At 40.1% G+C, this 22,443-nt stretch overlaps 1 protein-coding gene across 5 annotated transcripts in view; it reads left to right on the forward strand.

Moving 5' to 3' along the window:
• The window catches only part of fbln2 (fibulin 2), a 73,533-nt gene extending 69,017 nt beyond the window's left edge, over positions 1–4,516 (forward strand). For all 5 annotated transcript variants that reach the window (XM_078247671.1, XM_078247674.1, XM_078247673.1 and 2 more), the window contains one exon: positions 3,081–4,516. In XM_078247671.1, the coding sequence (XP_078103797.1) occupies positions 3,081–3,441 (361 nt within the window). In that variant the 3' untranslated portion in view covers positions 3,442–4,516. The remainder of the gene's footprint in view (positions 1–3,080) is intronic.
• Positions 4,517–22,443: the final 17,927 nt, after the last annotated feature.

A 22,443-nucleotide genomic window follows, 5' to 3' on the forward strand; every position in this document is an offset into this window, starting at 1 on the left:
ACTGAGAAGTTGTCGATGTTGACGTTTGTTGGCCTGGATCTTCACAATCCTACCTACTGCACCTTTAAGCATTGGCTTGTGTCTGTGAGATTCTTTGATAGGTTTCCCCTTAGTTCCTCTCTGCCTGTGCTCCTCTAATGAGAAGTACTGTACATCCAAGTCCTTTTGCTGCAGTGTGCTGCACAGAAGGGTCTTGTTAGCTGTGAACCTGTGGCAGCTGTAGAGGCTGGTAACCCAGCATGGCTCCCATCGAGCTGTATGATGTAGTCAGTTGGCTTTGATCAGCAGCTCTCCCCACTCTACGCTCCAGTGGACAGAAACAGCACACACACCCTCCACTCAACCCGGAGTCTTACCCAGTCTTATCAATGTTATCAAGAGACACCTTACTAACATCAGTGTGACGTGATGTGACGTGACGTGACGTGGCGTGGCGTAGAGAGACATCTTTCATTCATGAGTAGACTTTGCAGCCATGGCTGCACGGCTTAAAACTCCTCCTGGTCTGCCTTTAGTGACTGTGATTCATTAGTGCAGGTTCCAAGACACTTTTGGCATGAGCTGTGCACATTTTACGGTGCACTACATCAAGCTTTAGTCCGGGCTGTAAATGTTAATGTGTAATGGATAAGCAGTCACAGAGCATCAGAACACAGACAAAGGAAAGCCATGCAAGTGGCCACTGGAGGATGCCGTCTTTCTCCAACGGCATTGTATTGCTGTGGGGTGGGGGGGGCGGCTAGCAATACTACATTGCTACATTTTATCTGCTGCACAGATTTCCTATTTCCACCTAGGATTAAAATCTGTCGTGGGTGATCAGATCACAAGTGGACAGCTCTAAGTACGTTAGTTCACACCTAGTCGGGATCTACAACAGTTCATTTCCTGTAGAACATCCCTCGCTATGCAAAACTCTGTTCGTTTCGGGAAACGACAAGCTAGCAAGCTACACGCTGAAAATGGCAAGTTTTGAAGAAAATTTGGATCGTGCAACAAGGCAGGCCTGCTTGTTTTTTTCTTCCGGGGATTAGGGTGAAGATTTACGAAGAATATGTTTAACGTTACGTCATTTACTAACTGGGACGTTTTGGGACCGATTGTGGCAGAATTGCTGAGGACAACGTAACGTTACAAAGGGCGATATGCTGGTAAGAGCAAATGAGGTCTAACCATGTACCCATTTAATTTAAATAGCTCACGTTACTGTATTGTGTGATCAATTAACTTCATTTAATATTGTATGTGGCGTTTTTTTTTGGGGGGGGGGGGGTGCAAATTCTCCACCAAAACAAGTTCCTTCCCGAAACTATTTAGCAGAGCCACCGTCACTGCGTCCGGAGCTTAGTGCCGCCCAAGACGATTGGGATTGGTTTAAAGAAATGCAAACAACCCACAGCGTCCTATCCTGCAAAGTATGTGTGCAGCAGACAGACCTTACCCCACAGCACGGTGGGGTAAGGTCTGGTAATGCAAAACTAGTTGACACGTGGCAGCAGAATGTGTCTCCAAATGTGTTCTAAGTGGCCGCTGGTGATCGGATCTCACTTTCCCACTCTATACGCAAATAACCACATACATCATTCAGTTTGCATATAGGCTGGTTGTGTGTGAGTGTATACATTTCAGCTGTTACTCTCACATACTCTCCTACATTAGAAACGTTCGATGACCAATGAAAAAAGCTCTGCTGTACAGTCTCTCTGTGTGCCAAAGGACGTTACCTTTCTTTGCGCGACAGCATTACATGTACGTATTATAAACCTAAAAATAAGGATGTATGTCTGGGCGCAGGGACCTGGGCAAGAGAAAACGTTTTTTAAAAGTGTCAGTGTGTTCAGCTCCCAGTACGTTTAGAGCTTCTAACTGAATCTCTGTGGTGTGAAGTTTAGTTTCTATATTATATCTTCTTTATTTTACCGTTTATTGTTCGCTTGTTCGTCGTGTTAACGTTTGCACCGCCAGACACTTTAGGGGGTAGTATAACGCCCTGGCCCGAGGCCCAAGAGTGTCTGTATCCTTTTATTTGGTTGATGGGCCATGAACACGTCATCCCTCTCCATCTCTATAGCACTGTGTTAATCTCTGTAGCAGCAAGGACACACAGCCCCTCACACACTATTCATAGTCATAGTCATGAGGGAAAACAGCACACCACATACACAATACTGGAGGAGGATCATGCAAAAGATCAAGGTCTGCTTATTAAAGATTTTCAGAGTGTACAAGATATAAACAAAATGCAAACATCTACCCACACTTCTACAGTAAATTAAGGCCAGTCCCTTTATATATTTACACATAAAGGAGATTGACATAAAAAAGAGAAATCACTAACAACAGAGGAATATACAATGTATTATGGGGTTCATTTTTTGCTTCCATTTGTTCTATAACATTTCAAGGAAAGCTGCCAAATAGCATGAAGTGTCAAAACAGACCCTTAGAGAGAGAGAGTGTCTTATTTTCTCTAGTTTAAGATATTGCGTAGCTTCTTTAATCCATCTTCAATGCCAGGATGGGAGAAGACATTTCCTGCGGCACCGTATCAATCCTGGAAGTGGAACGTCGTGGCTATAGACTACCTGTGATGTAACACCAAACAGAGCAGTAAGAGGGGATGGATCAATTGGCGCCTTCAGTATTTCAGAAGAGAAAATTGATTGGCAGAAATGATGTAGTCTTGGACATGTCTAAAACATATGTAATAGGTTTGCAGGGCCTTGTTTACATCTGTCCCATGTGGGGTCTAACTCTGGTCTAATTCTAGACAGCCTAACCTTTGACCAGTGGGGTCGATGTACTGTATATCTTAAATTGTACAATGACGTGAGCAAAAACTATTTCACACTGATATTGTGAAAGGGGCTTTTGGATCCACACCGGAAACAAATGTAGCAGGACTCGCAACCAAGCTTGACAGGAAGAAAGATACTTAATATATTTGTTTTTTTCCCAATAAAACACACTTACGGACATGTTCAATGTTCCAGTATATTGTCTTTTAATACACCCAAAGTACCAAGTCTCTAAACTTTGCCGTGCCCATCGACCATCTCTCTTTCTTGATTCGTTTTCAGACGATGTGAGCGGATCAGCTGTCCCAGCAACTCCTTAGACTGTCAGAACTCCCCTCTACGCATCACGTACTACCAGCTCAGCTTCCAGACCAACATCATCATTCCTGCCCAGATTTTCCGAATCGGACCATCCCCCGCCTACTCCGGCGACCACATTGTCATCGGCATCATCAAAGGCAACGAGGAAGGCTACTTCAGCACCAGAAAGCTGAACAGCTTCACCGGGGCCGTGTACCTGCAGAGACAGGTCCGCGAGCCCAAAGACTTCCTGATAGACGTGGAGATGAAGCTGCTGAGGCAGGGGACGTTCACCTCCTTCCTTGCCAGGATCTATGTCTTCATCACATCCAGTGCTGTGTAACACCAAGGCCAAACAGACAGACAGAGAGAGGGACTGGGAACTTTATATGGTGCTCAACTTTTATATGTGCGTACTCTTTTTGTAATGCCTCCCCAAAATCAAAAGAAATTCTTGTAGAATGTTGCCAAAGACCTTACGCCAAAAACACACTGGCCGCGAAAGCGCTGCGAAGCGACGCAAAGCAGCGCCATTTTCATTTCGACGCCCATGTTCTCCAACCTGTTGTTCACACCGCTCGTGATCAGGAGAGAAGCGTCTATTCTTTCGCCATCTCTTCGATTTCTTCCACAAGCTGTTAAGCGAATGTGTCAAGCTAGGTAGGTTATCAAACGCAGGCTATCCACAGCGCAGCCGGATACTTTACAAAATACAACACATTTCAAAATAAAACGCCCAGTTTTTTGGGGACGTTGGCTGTCTTAACTTCTCAGCTGTGTCTAGAGCGAGACAGGCGATTAGGCATGCAGAGAGAAAGAGACAGACAGACAGATGGGGAGAAAGAGAGAGAGGGAGACATTCTGTAAAGTGGAGAGGATTTGGTCTGGTGTGAACAGACAGGCACCTGATCGGGCACGAATCTACGCTTCGCAGCTTTCGCAGGTTGTGTGTCTCTGACGTTACGGTGTGCTCGTCTTTCTCTGATTATCTTGCTCGTTTCTTCAGATCTTCTATGACAATCATACTTCCCGAGAAGCCTTGTATTTACAGTATATAAAGTATTTTATCAGCTAATTATGAGCTTATTTGCGTATGTAATTTAGCTTTTATGCAGCACCAGTGTTAGGGTCTGCTCAAGCTGGTCACTGCACAAGTCTGGCTCGGTATTTCATGTGCTGCTCTGCTCTCTTTAACAATTTCTCTTTAACCTCGTCTAGCCTGTAAATGTTATTTTTTATGAGAGTTATTCATGGAAGTCTGAAAAAAACTAATAAACCTTTGCACCATTAGAAGTTAAAGGCACTTGTCAGCTGTGGAGGCCCAACACTGACTAGTCCAAATCACAACGGAATACATGAATTAGTTCAACAGTTGAAAACTGAGTGTAAAAATAAATAATAAATCATGTCAATAAGTAGTTTTTCCTTTCAATTAAGGTGGTAAGGAAAAGCAAAATGCTTTTAACTTTTTTTCCCTCTACCACTAACCAGTTCTCCTTCTTAGTTTTTTCTATTAATTAGTCTTGGCAGAAATGTGATCATTTATCTTGATCATCTTTTTTTTTCTTCTCCACGACTTTTTTTTGGGGGGGGTGCCAACGACATTGCCTATTTTTCTCGTGCTAATATGATAATGAAATGGATGTGTGTGTGTGTGTGTGTGTGTGTGTGTGTGTGTTAGGGCTGCACAATTAATCACAATTTTATCGAAATCGCAATATGGACTAGTGCAATATCCAAATCACAGGGGGGGGGCGTAATATTTGTTAAAGGCAACCCATGTGTCTAACCATTCTGAATGAAGTATTGTGGAGCTGCAGAGACGTCCCGGCCTACAAATCCTATCCTACAGACTAAAGGAAAACATCTTTGTTTTGTACAGATCCTCGCAAAAAATCACACTTCAATGATTTTTTCTAAAATATATTTTTCAATGAAAATTAGAATAATACAAAAATGATCATGTGAATCATATCGCAATCACAATATCACTCAAAATAATTGCAATTAGATATTTTCCTAATATCGTGCAGCCCTAGTGTGTGTGTGCGCGCGTATGCGTGTGCGTGCGCATGATAAATACAAGAGTAAAATTGTATATAACATAAATCAAGTTTAAATTGATTTGTTTTAAATACATTAAGATTTGATTTATTTTACCAACTGATTGGAGGTTAAGAGAAAATATATATATATATATATATATATATATACACACACACACACACACACACACACACACACACACACACACATATCAGTTTTGGGCCTCCATAAGCCACCACCTAAATTAGTTAATGTGGTTAGAAAAAAAAGTAGCATATCCTTCAAAGTACATTTTGTTCAGCATTTGATGTGTATTCTTTTTATTTTTTTTGAAAGATATGATCTGATGAGATGTAAGTGTTTCACACGAGAAACCAAACGAGTTACGTATGGTCAATTCCAGCACTGAGAAATATTAATGTAGCGGAACTGTTGATCATTTTATTGTTAAGTGTCACATTCTTTCCTTTATTACTGAATGTATCTCTCTATGTTACTGTGTTATAATGATCTCAGGGTTCAAATCATGCAATCGTGTATACGAATTAGACAAATTCTTTAGTAGTTTCCAGGAATGAATGGGTCTGTGGTTGTAACTCGCGACTGTGCACAGTGTCGGCTGCCACGTGACATTTGTATCTACAAACCAATCAATAAATGATCATCAAACTGTTGCTCAATAATAGCATAGATCAAATTCTGTGTCAGGGTCACATCAATCTTTTTCCACATCAATGCTTTCCACTGGTGCTGTGTTCATCATTTCCACTGTGTGTGTGTGTGTGTGTGTGTGTGTGTGTGTGAGAGAGAAGTGAGCCAACATCTCCATCTACTGGTGAAAGTGTCCACAGACCAAGGCCCGCCACAAATGCAAGGCAAGTTGATTTTCTGTAGCACCTTTCAACAACAAGTCAATTCAAAGTGCTTTAACCCTACTGTTGGGTCAAATTTGCGGACATTTCTGTGTCTATTGGACAGGAAAGCTGAGATATGAAAGGGGAGAGAGGGGGGAAGACACGCAGGAAAACTGTCACAGTTCGGATTTGAACCCTGAGAGGATGAGAATCAGAAATAATTGCCGTTCTGTTGCAATTTGTGTGGGGTCATGTTGCATAATGCCGGTGCTAAGAGACGGAGAGTCGGGGGGGGGGGGAGGCAGGGAGAGGGAAATAAATGTGACATTTTGAAATAAAAGTCCACTCAAGCATCATCAGAGTAGGGTTCCAAAGCATAGACTGTACATATTAATATTAACAGTCTATGTTGCTGAAAGCAGCACTGCTACACTGGCGCTGTTGCATTGGAAATGACAACATCATCCGGTCTCTGAATATAAAAAAACAGGCCTTTTTTTGTTTCTGTTTTCGAGTGATTTTATTATTTGTTATATGAAATAGAAAATGGATATCGAAGCTTTTTTTTTTTTTTTTCATTTGCAGCTCCCTCACTCTGACATCTCTCCATTAGTGCATGTAGAGGTACTGAGCATAACATAATAACTCAAGTAGCAGCACGTATCTCGGCCTGTCTGACTGACATTTCTTCTTGGATGTCTACACACCATCTGAAACTCAACCTTGACAAGACCTCCTTTTCCTTCCAGGGAAGGGCTCCTGGGCTCTCCTACACAAGACCTGACTAACAACAATAACAATTGACAACTCTGTGATAGCCCCCACTAGGACTGCTAGAAACCTGGGTGTGACACTTGACGACCAACTCTCCTTCACTGCCAACATTGCTGCAACTACCCGATCAAAAATCAAAATCAAAAATCACATCGATGAACAGCAGGGCATTTCTAAGTCTATTTGTATAGCTGGATAATGACAGAGAAATCCATTAAATGTAAATGTTCATTCCACAAAATAACCAAGACATTTGATAGAGAACTGAGTGTGTATGTGTGTGTGTGTGTGTTAGAGCTGCACGATATGAAGAAAATATGTGATATGCGATAATGTTGAATATCTTGCGATAAATAATCAGATATTAAAGTGTCCTCAGTTCTGCTGCTTTCAGTATTCTCCTGAAATACAACAAATTGCTTGTTGACTTAAAAAAAAGAAAGTCATTTCCAACATTCTTTTATTGAACAAATTGAATTGAACATAAAAGGCGCCACTAAAATAAGAAACAGATGCATTATAAAGTGCAGCTTTCTGCTGATACTGATCCACGAAGGTTGATAGAGAACTGACAATAACTTGCAACATCTCTAGATTGCTAATCTAATGAACGTTTTCTTTAGCAACAATATTTTTGGACAGATACGTATGAAACGTACTTGCAAAACTACAAAGAGCCATATGAAAGTGTAGCTTCAAGAAATATATATATATTTTTTATATTTATCCGAGGTGTAGTCGGAAGAGATGTGTTTTTAGCCTTTGGTGGAAGATGCGTAGGTTTTCGGCCATCCTGATGTCAATAGGGAGCTCATTCCACGATGTAGGAGCCAGGACAGAAACCAGTCGGGATTTCGTTGAGGGATTAGTTGTCCCTCGCTGTGAGGGGGCAGCAAGCAGGTTGGCTGATGCAGAGCGGAGTGGGCGGGTTGGGGTATAGGGTTTGACCATGTCAAATGATGGCATGTGCAGGCAGGCCAATCAGGAGGGAGTTGCAGTAGTCTAGACGTGAGATGACTAGAGCCTGAACCAGAACTTGAGTCACCTTCTGCGTTAGAGGGGTACGTATCCTTCTGAAGTTGTGCAGCATGTATCTACACGATCGGGTAGTTGCAGCAATGTTGGAAGTGAAGGAGAGTTGGTCATCAAGGAGAGCCCAGGAGCCCTTCCCCGGAAGGAAAAGGAGCTCAGTCTTGTCAAGGTTGAGTTTCAGATGGTGTGTAGACATCCAAGAAGAAATGTCAGTCAGACAGGCCGAGATACGTGCTGCTACTTGAGTTATTATGTTATGCTCAGTACCTCTACATGCACTAATGGAGAGATGTCAGAGTGAGGGAGCTGAAAATGAAAAAAAAAAAAAAAGCTTCGATATCCATTTTCTATTTCATATAACAAATAATAAAATCACTCGAAAACAGAAACAAAAAAAGGCCTGTTTTTTTATATTCAGAGACCGGATGATGTTGTCATTTCCAATGCAACAGCGCCAGTGTAGCAGTGCTGCTTTCAGCAACATAGACTGTTAATATTAATATGTACAGTCTATGCTTTGGAACCCTACTCTGATGATGCTTGAGTGGACTTTTATTTCAAAATGTCACATTTATTTCCCTCTCCCTGCCTCCCCCCCCCCCCGACTCTCCGTCTCTTAGCACCGGCATTATGCAACATGACCCCACACAAATTGCAACAGAAAGTCTCAACTGATCTAGTCTCATGAAAGTCTCCTCTATTACATATTAAAAAAGTCCTAAGTGGTGGAAAGTATTGAAAAATACTGAAATCAGTAATGCCAGTTTCCCATTGCAGCCCACGTTAAAGAGACACTACAGGTGAATAGGGGAACTATTTTAACTAACAGATATCTCCATTAAACTTCCCCAGTTGATTATTTACGTTAAGACAATATTCTCTTGTATTACAAGTATTCTGAACGTGTATGTTTAATTATGCAAATAACTGGCATTGTCTAATTAAGTATGCCATTGCATAAATAATGGTGTTTCAGTATTTTTCAACTTGGACTTGAACTTATATGTTATAGAGGAGACTTTTATGACTAATAAACATTTGTCAGATTTGCTGTTGCAATTTGTGGGAGATTCACTCCTTTTTTTCTCACAAAATGCTTGTAGTAGCTTTAACGCAACAACCAATGAAAAAAAAAGAAGCGTAGAGCAGCGTACAGACACTTCCCTAAACGTTCACTCATTCAGAGACCAGAGACCCAAACGGGGCTCTGAGTCTGTCAGACGGTCTGAGATCTACCGTCTCAGCAGAGCAATCACATAACGCACAGCAGACTATGGTGCAGGTAGATTATTTTCTGAAATATAGTGACTATTATAACTTTATTTTTCTCAAAATATCACGACTCCTCCAAATCTCAGAGAACACAGATATATTTTGAATGTGCACAAAGTTTTGAACATGAGCAGAAATCTTGCTCAAACTTAACAATATTACAGAAATTAATTCATATATCATTGAGGTGAATAATTGTCATATGCACATTTAAGGAGGTTACTTCCCCAACAAAAGACGTAAAAGAGGGCGGAGGAGTAAATGATGCTAGGCTACATGTGTGCTGACTCAGATATAATTAGAAAAGTCGATCTACAGGAGAATAAATAGATGAAAGTAATACAGAATGCCTGAGAGTCTTACTGCAATATATTCTATTATGTTTTCATATTTGGATTGTAATCTATGTTTCCCTTTACATAAAGATATTTCCAGCATAAATTGATTCAGAAAAAGGTCGAAATAGGTGCATACAAATTCACCAGAATGCAGGAAATTAAGTGTTTAATGCTCAAAAGTTTCTGGGGGAGGACCGCCAGACCCCCCCCCCCCATCATTAGTCACCATACGGAAATGGAATAAATACTTTGTATTTGGTTGAATTGTCAGTGCCATGTGTCAAATCTTTTCTTCTGCAAGTCTGAGCAATTATTAAACACCCCCATTCCCGCGATCTGTCCAACCTGCCCCCGGGTGGGGAAGGGGGGTAGAATGTCACTCTTGCCTGTCTTCAAAACTTGAGAGCCCTGTAGATTGTTACCGGGTCCCCGGTGCTGACTGATTCTGGTCCGTGTGTCTAATCCTAATATGCCGAGCTTGTGTTTTATTCATGGGTGTATTAAGGTTGTATTTCCTTTGGCAGATAGCGATATGGTTTGATGCACTATGCCAGGGAGGCTAGCTAGTTGCTTTTAGTCTGATTCTGTAAGATAACCAAACTCAATTTAAATATAATGTGCAAATAGGGAAATCAGTTAACGTTACATATCAAATAAAGTCCCCTGAAATAAATAAAAGTAAAACATATGTATTTAGGCTATTGAACTATACTGACTAATGTATCTAATATTTATATGTATTGCCTCATTTATTCATTTCAGGATGTATTTCATAGCCATATTTATGTATATTTATGTAAAGCGCTGATCAGTCACTCAGGAAGTTGGAGTACAAGTTTCCCTCAACTGCAGAATCAGACGCTGCGAAGCGGAAGCTAACTTCAGCGTGGTGTAAGCTGAGTCCATACAGTTCTATGGTCACATCAAGTTTGAGCCATTTTCAGCTCAAAATCTCTCTTGCATCCCCACTTCCCTGTGATATGCGCACAGAGATTTCTGCACATGAGAGGCCTTTTTTGGCTGAAAGGAAAATTGTTTATGAAGGAAAAATGAATGACCAAAAGATACACTGACCTTGATGAAACTTTGGTTATTTCTGTATTATTAATGTGGAGTTTAACTTTTTCACTGTCAATTCTTTTATTTCCTGCAAATAACATGACATTTGGGATTGTGTTAACCAAATTGCCCCAAAAATAACTGAATGAAGTTGTGTAGAAGCCTAGGTTTAGCACAGAATTGGTTGATCATTTATATTAATGCTTTACAAACAGGCGGGTCAAGTGAGACAAAAGGTGTCATTATGTGCTACCATTAAACAAATCTATATATTTTAACCCCCCTGAGGTCTTGCATAAAATGATCCCCATGTGTTTCATATAAAAATGTTCAGAACAAGCTCAGCTTTGAGTATAGTGACGCCCAAAGTTAGAGCAATGTGTTTAAAGAGATAATTTGGTGTTAACGCTGAAACGTTGCTTTTTTAAAGGTCCCATGGCATGAAAATGTCACTTTATGAGGTTTTTTAACATTAATATGAGTTCCCCCCAGCCTGCTTATTGTCCCCCAGTGGCTTGAAATGGTGATAGGTGTAAACCGAGCCCTGGGTATCCTGCTCTGCCTTTGAGAAAATGAAAGCTCAGATGGGCCAATCAGGAATCTTCCCTTTATGACGTCATAAGGGGAAAGGTTACCTCCCCTTTCTCTGCTTTACCCACCCAGAGGATTTGGACCCCCCATGAAAAAGAGAGAGACATCATGGCTTGAAAACAAGCAAAGTGGCAGTTGGTCAAGGCCACACCTCCACTCTCCACCTTGCCCCCCCCCCTATCCTCCTCAATAGCATTTAAAGCTACAGACACAGAAATGGCACATCCTAAGGAAAGCTCATTGTGGGACTGGCTCTAGTGGCTGTAATTCTGCACCAAGGCTGAATTTCAGGAAAGAGACTTTAGATACAGTATTAGGGGACCACTAAGGCCTATATAAAAGAGACTTCAGATACAGTATTAGGGGACCACTAAGGTCTATATAAAAGAAACTTCAGATACAGTATTAGGGGACCACTAAGGTCCATATAAAAGAGACTTCAGATACAGTATTAGGGGACCACTAAGGCCTATATAAAAGAGACTTCAGATACAGTATTAGGGGACCACTAAGGCCTATATAAAAGAGACTTCAGATACAGTATTAGGGGGACCACTAAGGCCTATATAAAAGAGACTTCAGATACAGTATTAGGGGACCACTAAGGCCTATATAAAAGAGACTTCAGATACAGTATTAGGGGACCACTAAGGCCTATATAAAAGAGACTTCAGATACAGTATTAGGGGACCACTAAGGCCTATATAAAAGAGACTTCAGATACAGTATTAGGGGACCACTAAGGTCTATATAAAAGAGACTTCAGATACAGTATTAGGGGACCACTAAGGTCTATATAAAAGAAACTTCAGATACAGTATTAGGGGACCACTAAGGTCTATATAAAAGAGACTTCAGATACAGTATTAGGGGACCACTAAGGTCTATATAAAAGAGACTTCAGATACAGTATTAGGGGACCACTAAGGTCTATATAAAAGAGACTTCAGATACAGTATTAGGGGACCACTAAGGTCTATATAAAAGAGACTTCAGATACAGTATTAGGGGACCACTAAGGTCTAGGGTTAGGGTTAGGGTTAGTCACAGGTTCGTGATTATCCATCAACAAACGTTCCTCAGATCTTAACTATTGGTCAAAATAATTCAGAATTTCTGTTTTTTTTTTACTCAAATATTGTGTATAATTTCATGTGAATGAGGTTTATTGGCCATGAATTACAAAAAGAAGTGTATAGTAATAAGCGGGAATAAAGTTGGCCAAGAAGGTGTAACACACGATCATTTAATAATACTTTATGCCTTGTAAACAGGCAAAGCAGGATGAAAACAGGTGCATGGTCGTCAGGAAGACAACACGAGGGTTAAGTAAGACACAAAGGCAATATCAAAGTCTACGAATATTAATTCAGTGTCGCAACATTTCAGTTTAGAGGTTGTTATCGTAACTGTTTTCATCACCTATTCACTGCTGCACGAGGAACGTATTGTGTGTGTGACACCGTCAAACATTCCCACCTGGAACGTGTGTGTGCGCTTTGTGTTGTGGAAAAACCTTCAACTGGGCCAGAAGTCTTTAGGTCCTCTAAAACACTTTATAACTCAGTAATAAGCATACACTTTAAGGAATGGCCTTTCTGCTTTTATAGTTTAAGTTGATTTCATTCATATAGCACTTTAAAAGCAAACAAGTATGCACCTAAGTGCTTCACAAAGACGAAAACATATGTATACAGCATAAAGCATAAAACACACATAGATATAGTGGCAATACAACTAAATTTAAGTAGAAACAAGTTGAGACACAAATTCAAACCCTTGAAATCAGATAAACAGGAAAAAAAAAAAAATATATATATATATATATATATATATATATATATATAGCCTACATACACACATAAATGTGTAGAATGTTTGTTGAATGACTTGATTTAAATGTGCCGTTGGCCAATCCAGAATCAACATTTTTTCATTCTTTTGATGCTTTCAACGTTTTTTTTTACTTTTGACTTTTTTTCTTTCATTCTTAATTTTTTTTATTTGACGCTTTTTTTTTAATGCTTTTTTCAACTTTTTTTGTCGGTCTTTTTCAATGTTTTTTTTGTTGACATTCATAAGGAATTATTTTAAACATTTGATGCTTTTTGACATTTTTGTTGACGTTTTTTTGAACGCTTTTTTAATGTTTTTTTTTTTTCTCCATAGAATAAAAATAAGTAAAAATTACCTTCGGGCAAGTAGAACACACTGTAAAAAAAAAAAACGCGGTCTCTGTAGACAGCCCAGGCTCCACAAACAGCAACAAAAACAAACTGTGCCAACCTGCACCACCAAACATAACAAACAGTGTTCCTGCAAATAACCAACAAGAAGGATTTGGGGGTGGGGGTTGGGGGGTTAGTGCGTGGAAGGGAGGGGGGGGGGACGGGATGAGGAGGAGGGAGGGGCGAGCTAGCCTCCGTTTTTTTTTTACAATACTTCGAACGTCAACAAGAAGTGACGTCACCCAGCATCGCTTAGAGCACCTTTAACACTCCTCTACTCCCTCTCTCTCACTTCTTTCCCGGGCACTGTGCCCCGCCCCTTTCTCCTACGGCGACCTGAGGGATCCAATCAACTTTAAGGAACTTTCACATGAAATTGGTTAGAGAGTGTGTTAAAAGACAGGGAAACGAAAGGAAATAAAACAACCACAGCCAACAACATGTTCTAAAATAAATGAAATATATAAATGAATACAATGTCACGTTCCCTTTATATTGCACTAGAATAACTTATTATTGCACTTGAATGTAATTATGCACTAGAACGTAATTTCACTACTTATTACCGACAGATATGCATATTTATTATCCAAACACTTCATTGTCTGCATTCTGGTGAATTTTTCTTTGTGTGCCTTTTCTGCATCAAATTATGGTGCAAATGTCTTAATTCATGTAAAGGGAATTATAATAGGTTTTTTGGGTGTGTTGCACTAGACAGTTTTGATTATTACGCCTATGTATTAGTCCAGGGGTGTCAAACTCATTTTCACTAAGGGCCACACTGAAAATAGAGAATCACCCCAAGGGCCAGACATGTAGAGTTTATTTGCTTTTGTTACTGCATGTCACAGTTTTTTTTTTTTTTTACATTTTGGTAGCTTTTTTTCCTCATTTTTGTTGTTTTTGTTCCGACTTTTTTGTGGCTTTCTCAGACATTTGTCACCTTTTTGTAAATTTGTTGCTTTTTCTGACATTTTTGTTAGCTTTTTGTCGTGTTTTGTTGACATAAAGCCCTACAAAAGTCATCAAAAGAGTTCCTTAGCCATCATAGAATTTAGCAAATCAAGCAAAACAATGATACAACCTGTTTCACAGCCTGAATATGAAAACTCTCTGCTTGTTCTGGGGGAATTTCTGAGTCTCAGAGTTGGCAAATCTGCCATATTCTGCTTTGAATGTCACGTCATTTTTTTTTATAGTTTATAAAACACTTTCCTGTGTTCTTGGTTTGGCGCACAACTAGGCGGGCCAAAATGTATTGTGAACCCAAATTGATATACGGGCCAGATCTAAATCTGCAAGGGGCCAGATTTGACACGTGTATTAGTCTCATCACTGGAACACACACATAACATGTGGCTAACACACCTTCATACTAGTTCACACGTCTCTGTGATGTCACAGTCTTCCCACTTTTGAAAGGCACACAAATGGTGTGGAAAGCCCCACAGGCTAGCAACAGGCCAGGTGTAGAAGAGCAATGAAGGGTGGTGAAAAAAGTGCAAGTGATGAAATGATTTGCCTGTTAAGTCCCCCGGGCCATGAAAGCTGCTGCCTCGTCTGAAAGCAGAAAACCTGAGGGGCTGCATTCCACGCTGTAAGCTTTTCCTGTAACACGCTGTGGTAACAGGGTGTGAGTGATGTTGTGAAATTTGGGAGAAAACAGTTCGCTGGGAAATGATTGATTGACTTGAAAGCCATTTTCAAAAGGACAATGCTGAATGGGTTTAAAAGGAAACACGGCTGCCGACATCACCAGCTGCCCACGCCTACTGTTTCATCTTCTTCCTGATGACAGCAGCAGTGGAGGAGCCACACAAACCTTTATTCAGTTTAGTGAGTGTAATACTCCTGCACCGCTGTCTTTTTTATAATAAATATATCACCACTTTATCATCTCATCATGAAACACAAAAAGCAGCACATTGGCTGTAATTAAAGAGGCTTTCCCCATGCTTTTTGGAACTAAAAAAAGGGAAAATCCACTTGAAAATCTTACATGGGTTGATTCATTTATTTATTGAGTTTCAATATTTTTTTGGTTTTCCAAAACACTTGACAGTTTAACTATCTGTCAGCTGTACGTCAATGCCTTTTCTTTCTTTTCTTTTTTAAAGTTGTTTTTTTATTTTGTATTGCTTTTATTAGAGTAAGGGGATGACATGCATCAAAGGACCACGGGTCAAGTTTGAATCCAGGCCTACATGATATGATATGATATGATGTGATATGATGTGATTTGATATATTTTATACCATGGTCTGGGTGAATACTCGATTCTGATTGGCTGCAGGGTGTTCATAAAAAAGTGATGTAGGACACCTACTAAAGGAGGTCCGGTGAAACTGACTGTTTACTGTTCTAAATGAATGAGCTACATTAAAACAAAAAGGAAATGTGGATCTGTTATTTCCAACTCATTCTCTGAACACCACAGGATGGCGCTAACACACATGCTGTAAGAAGTAAGTTACACTGCTCCTCTTAACTGACTTTTGGCGTTTTTCCATTACATGGTACCTGCTCGACTTGCTTCATCTCTACTCGCCTCAACGCGACCTGACGCACTGTGCGTCCGTTTTCCATTGCAGATTTTAGTACTTCCTCAGCGTGGCTGGGCGTCATAGTGGCGCCACAATAAACTGCTGTGACCTAACGCGACACACACACAGAACGTGGAAGGTGTGTTGTTGCCAGAAGATTTTGTTTTAAATGAAGCTGGAGGCAGCAAAAAAAAAAACAGCTGGCTAAACTATTTAGAAATGGCAGGTTTGTTCAGGACACCCCCATCTGTTGCTTTCACGTCACCTTTTGGTATCGCCTCAGCTCGCTTGGAACCTCGACTGAGGTGGTACTAAAAAAAGTACCTGTTAGCAGGTACCAGGGACTTTTTTACATAATGGAAAACCAAAAAAGGCGAGTAGAGTCGAGGCGAGTCGAGCAGGTACCACGTAATGGAAAAACGCTAAAAGTTTCACAGCGAATAACGTTATCTCACATCCTGTTCGCTGTTCAGGTCGCTACTTCAGGCTGCGGCCGACAGTAACGTTACACATTGCGGATAAAATTGTTCGTAAAAACCAACTGTACACAATGATATTGACTTTGAATCTTGCTAGCATAGCGTTAGCTTTCTGGCTTGTAGCTGAGCTGAAGGGTTCTATCAGCTGAGCGGACTATAAATATCTCCCGTTGCTATGGGAGGCAAGTCGTATCTAAGGTCCTTCCTATTTCCTGGAGGAGTGAACAACATTTGCATTGCATAAGAACCTGATGGATGGGAATGATTGTTCCAGGTATTAGTCCAACCCTCAGGCATAACCAGGGAAACGGAGTTATTGTTTGGAAAAATTTTTGATTTTGATTGTAAAGCAAATTAATATAATATATTTATAGTTTATATTATATAAATATGTTTATATAATATAAACTAATGTTTTTAAAATATGTTATTTGGCAAGTGACCATGGTATAAGCGGGTTAATGCCCTTCGAGGTGTCCATAGTCAGGTATTAATGGTCATAATCGGACGGTTCACGCCTCACCGTCGTCCATTAAAGTGCTTATTATGTTTTTTGGCTTTTCCCCTTTCCTTTATTGTGTTATATATCTTTTTTGGGCACGTTATAGGTTTACAAAGTAAAAAAGCCCAAAGTCCACCCAAAGGGACTTACCATCTCCAACAGAAAACACTGATTACAAACTGCTCCAAACAGCTCTATTGTAGTCCAGCCTTTACTTCAGAGACAAACGTGGTCACTGAGATGTAATGGCTGCGAGGACAGGCTGGTGGCTTTGCGTAATGTACAAATGTTCTTAATACAATAAGGCTGCATGCTAGTCTTTCATCTACTGTCAGCCATGACAGCCTGGTATGTAGCCTAGTATTTCTTCTTAACCTCTTAACATAATCACACTTGCAAGGCACTACATCGCAATACTAAATCACAGTAACAAAATAGTAACAGATAAACAAATCTAAAAAACTTTGTAACGAAGCCTGACTTTTTCTCTTTATGTTGTAGTCAATTATACTACTCATCAGAAGAAATGCTTGTCTGTTGACAGACTCAACAATTACACTAGTAACGCACTCTCTAGTCTTGTCCCATCTAGACCAGGGGTCTTCAACGTTTTTAAGCCAAGGACCCCTTAACTGAAAGAGACACGGAGCAGGGAACCCCCACTACATATATTGTTTAAAATGAAGTTGCATGCAACTGGGCCAATAACACGTAGGGTGGCCTAAAGCCTTTACACATAGTCTTTTTGCATAGAATACTAAGCTATTAAAATAGCCTAATGATTGTTGGCATGATTTTATAAATAATGTTTTAATGTTATAACATACATGTGGCACAGTTGATTATTAATTAAAGTTTTACTACATTCAAGCCGTTGCCAAATGAGTTAATACAAAGCTAATTAAGACTATCAGCTCCACACAACTCTCTCTGTATTTCTCAGTATGACTATGTTCAGAAGATTGTGGCGTCTGGTGACTTTCGCGCGCAGAAACTCGAGTGAAGTTAATGACCTCTTCTGAAGAGTCCATCTTTTTTTTTTTTATCCTCCGTGTCCTCCTTGGCTACTAGCAACTGCGTGGAGGGGGAGGGGTGGTGGTGCATGCGTGATCATGTAAGGCTTGTATCATGTTGACGCGCATTTGTTGTCATTACTTAGAATTCCTCATGGGGGTGACAGAAACTACGCACTATAGCTTTTATTAACTATCTGTAGATGACTATCTTAGTGACTACCTTACCAATAGGCCAGTAAACCTATCATCAGTGGGGAATTATAATGCTAATAATCTGTTGGCTTCATGTTAAGACTTTTTAATTTGTTTGAAAAACTTTCAAAAATTAACAAAAATTGTGAGGCCTCCCCTGCATTGACTCTGAGGACCCCCTAGGGGTCCCGGAGCACCTGTTGAAGATCCATGATCTAAACTATTGCCCTATAATCTGCCCATGGCTGACAGTAGATGGAAGACTAGCATGCAGCCTTATTGTATTAAAGAACATTTGTACATCGCGCAAAGCCACCAGCCTGTCCTCGCAGCCATTAACTCCCAGTGACAGACATGGTTAATGAGTCAAGAGAGCTAATGAAAACAATGAAAAAGGGCTTGTTAATGGAATGCACTCAACTTCCGAGCTCCTAAGGTAAATGCAACGCATGATTAGTAAAGGTATTTGCAGTTATCACTAACCGTTAGGTACCAGCAGCGAGCCACATCGAGTCCCAAGAGGTTTCCTACTGTACAGACACCTGCAGCTCTCTCTGTGCAGCATGACACCTGAGTGTGTGTTTGCCCTGGAGTATACTGTCTTTCTCACCATTAGGATACAATAAGTATCAGTATTCCCCTTATTCACCTTTGCCCTGAGTTTCTTGTCTGTGTGTCTCAATTTAGTCTCTCCCCTCAGGTTCATTTGAGCATGTGAGTGTTGAATGCTGAGAGACATGCAGACGTCTTTGGGTTTCTGTTTATAATGCATGTAGCTTTGGAAATATATGGAGACTGACTCATTTAGTCCTCTGCTTTATGTGTTTTCCATGTTTTTTTTCCCATTTTATAAATAATATACTGTTGTTGTTACTTTATGCACCCTAAACAAATGAATTATCGACACACACACACACACACACACACACACACACACACACACACACACACACACACACACACATTTCCTATGATTTTCTTTTTATTTTTATACATTTAGTTTACTTAATGTAAACTTGCATATATGTATTTTTTATTTCTCAAGACACTTTACAGATAGAGTAGGCTAGTCTAATCTAGTAGACCACACTCTATAATTTACAAAGACCCAACAATTCCAGTAATTCCCCCAAGAGCAAGCATTTAGTGGGACAGTGGCGAGGAAAAACTCCTTTTAGGAAGAAACCTCGGCAGACCCAGGCTCTTGGTAGGCGGTGTCTGACGGTGCCGGTTGGGGGTGTGATGAACAGTGGCAATAATAGTCACAATAAAAGATAATGGAACAGTGACTAGAAATGATGCATTTTTTCTCATTATTATTATTGAATTGTATTATCCTTGACGGTTTGGCAATATTGTTTTCCTGACATTCATGTCAATTACACTAAGCAATTTGAGTTTGAATTTGAGAAAGAGAGAGGTGTGTATGGTCGCTGTATGAAAGGTGAGGCAGAGACAGAGATGGCAGCTCTCCTACAATGCAAAGCATTTAGTAATGAAACGGGGGACATTTATTCTCACAAATTTAATATATAATTCATTAATTAATCTTAGATTTTAAAGAGCCTAATGACCTTTCAAAGTTAAAAATCCCCCCGGCAGAAGGAGACAGGGCATATCTTGCTGCCCAATATGTACAAACACTCCCCCCCCCCACACACACACACACACACACACACACACACACACACACACACACACACACACACACACAGATATAGTGTATAAATAATTAATATAAATCCATCAGCTGGGGCAGCAGCTCCAGCAGCGGACCCCAAACTTCCCTTTCCCGAGCCACATTAACCAGCTCCGACTGGGGGATCCCGAGGCTTTCCCAGGCCACATTGGAGATATAATCCCTCCACCTAGTCCTGGGTCTTCCCCGAGGCCTCCTCTCAGCTGGACGTGCCTGGAACACCTCCTCAGGGAAGCGCCCAGGGGGCATCCTTACCAGATGCCCAAACCACCTCAACTAAATCCATCCTAATATATTGAAAAGTGTTTATTGTGTCCGAATATTTGGACATTGGCAACCTTTTATTGAAACTTTTCATGCCAATAAAGCCCCTTTGAATTGAATTGAGAGAGAGAGAGAGAGAGAGAGAGAGAGAGAGAGAGAGACAGAGAGAGAGAGAGAGAGAGAGACAGAGAGAGAGACATCTTTTTTTGACACATCTTCTCCAAATTTGAAAGTCAATGTGAAGAATTCAAGGCCCTTTCAGACTATCCTGGCTCCACCCTCCTGCGTACTTCAATTTTGTACGAGAGTCTGGTGGGACCAGGCTACTTTCAGACAGGGACAAACGTGAAATGTGATTTACTGTAGGTGAGAATTCCAACTGTTGCATCATCCTATGGAGGATATACAATATTTATTCATTATTCAACTTGAAAGTCTAAAGAGAAAACCAAAAGAGATCAAATTAAAAATATTAGTATCTTACTACGCTGCTAGGAATAATCATGCCATAATTTAATTTAAAAAAGATACTGAAAAAGCAAAGTTGAAATGCAAAATGATAACTTGAAAGTGTAAAGTGACAATGGAAAAAGTCAAATTTGAAATGCAAATCTTAAATTGAAAGATGATCAAATATGAAACTCAAAATGTGAAATGGAAACGCTTAAATGGAAATACTTAAATTAACACCTCTGCACCCCTTCTGTTTCAGACCCTCCCACCAGCCTTTGGGCCACGCCCCCTCATTTACATACACCGTTGAAACGCTAAATCAAAATGGAAACGGTGAATCTAAAAGCCGTTTTCTGCTTCTGCGTCAAATCGACGGCGTACCCCTGCAGACCCCTCTGCATCTACGCCGTAGCCTGACGTGCACCTCTCGAAAAATGTACGTTGCTCGAACATCAAATAAACAACATGAAATCAAGGAGAGGGTTTACTTCTCCTGCTCCAGATCTCCCACTGTGGTCAGAAAGAACAGGGGAGACACTTTGGTTCTCTCACTATGACTCTAGAGTCGCTACTCGCTCCGATCGCCATCACTCTCTCACTTCTCCCTCTACCCCACCCCCCCCCCCCCCACACACACACACACACACACACACACACACACACACACACACACACACATGCCGGCTCGACGCACACAAGTATAAACATCAGAGAAAGCTCTGCGTGGAGCCTCCGCACAACCATAAAACGGCAATTGCCAAATGTAAAATTCAAAAGATAAAATTTCAAAATGAAAATTGAAGATTATAAAGTTTAAAGGCTAAAATTTAATTATTTGTTGTTGTTTTTTTTCCATTTAAGCTTTTCCTTTTCACATTTTGAGTTTCATATTTGATGTTTGTCTTTTCTTATTCCCACTGCGATTTTCAATGTCATCTTTCAATTTAAGATAAAGCATTTATATTTAAGCTTTGCATTATAAATTTGACTTTTTACATTGCCACTTTACACTTTCAAGTTATCATTTTGCATTTCAACTTTGCTTTTTCAGTTTCCTTTTTTTCTTTTGTCAATTCAATTATGGCATGATTATTCCTAGTAGCGTAGCAAAATAATATTTTTAATTTGATCTCTTTTCGTTTTCTCATTGGACTGTCAATTTGAATTATGAATAAATATATCCTCCCTAGCGCCAGGCATTGTCAATTTCCTTTCATTTATATGTTATCTGCTTTGACAATATAAGCTATGTCTTGCTATGCCAATAAAGTTCTTTAAATTGAAAAGTGAAATTGAGAGAGAAGAAAGAGAGAAAGAGAGAAAGAGAAGAAAGAGAAGAAAGAGAGAAAGAGAAGAAAGAGAGAAAGAGAGAAAGAGACGCAGCTGACTATCGGGAAAAAAAGCATCTTAATAAAGTTATTTTTATTACTCACAGGCTTGGCCGTTTACTGATTAAACTGTCTGCGAACACACAGTCGGCTGTTTGCCGACGTCACACACACACACACACACACACACACACACACACACACACACTTTGTGCGGCTATTTTTAGAATTTGTGACCAGTCGCAAACCTGTGTCATGCACACTCTCCCCACCCCCTTCCTTGTTGGAGTCAAAGATGGTTTTGTCACGGAAACATGACAAAGTCAAGTCATTTCAAAACAGTCACATCGTACAATGTGATAAGAAATATTTCAAAACTTACTGACGAAAATACTGTAATCCTCCAGTGCAGGTCTGACAAACTGCTTTCATGTCATGTGTGCTGTGTAAATATAGCTTCAACACATCGGCACTGCTATTTCATTTTCAGTTAAAGGAATCTAATATCACAAAGCAAACCTATTAAAGCCAACTCAGTCTATAAATACAAACAGCGGTGGAAGAAGTATTCAGATCCTTTACTTACATAAGTAAAAGTACTAATACTACACTGTAAAAATAATCTGTTACAAATAAAAGCCCTGCATTGAAAATGTTACTTAGGTAAACGTA

The sequence above is a fragment of the Sander vitreus genome, chromosome 4 (genome assembly GCF_031162955.1).
Source record: "Sander vitreus isolate 19-12246 chromosome 4, sanVit1, whole genome shotgun sequence".
Classification (NCBI taxonomy): Eukaryota; Metazoa; Chordata; class Actinopteri; order Perciformes; family Percidae; genus Sander; species Sander vitreus.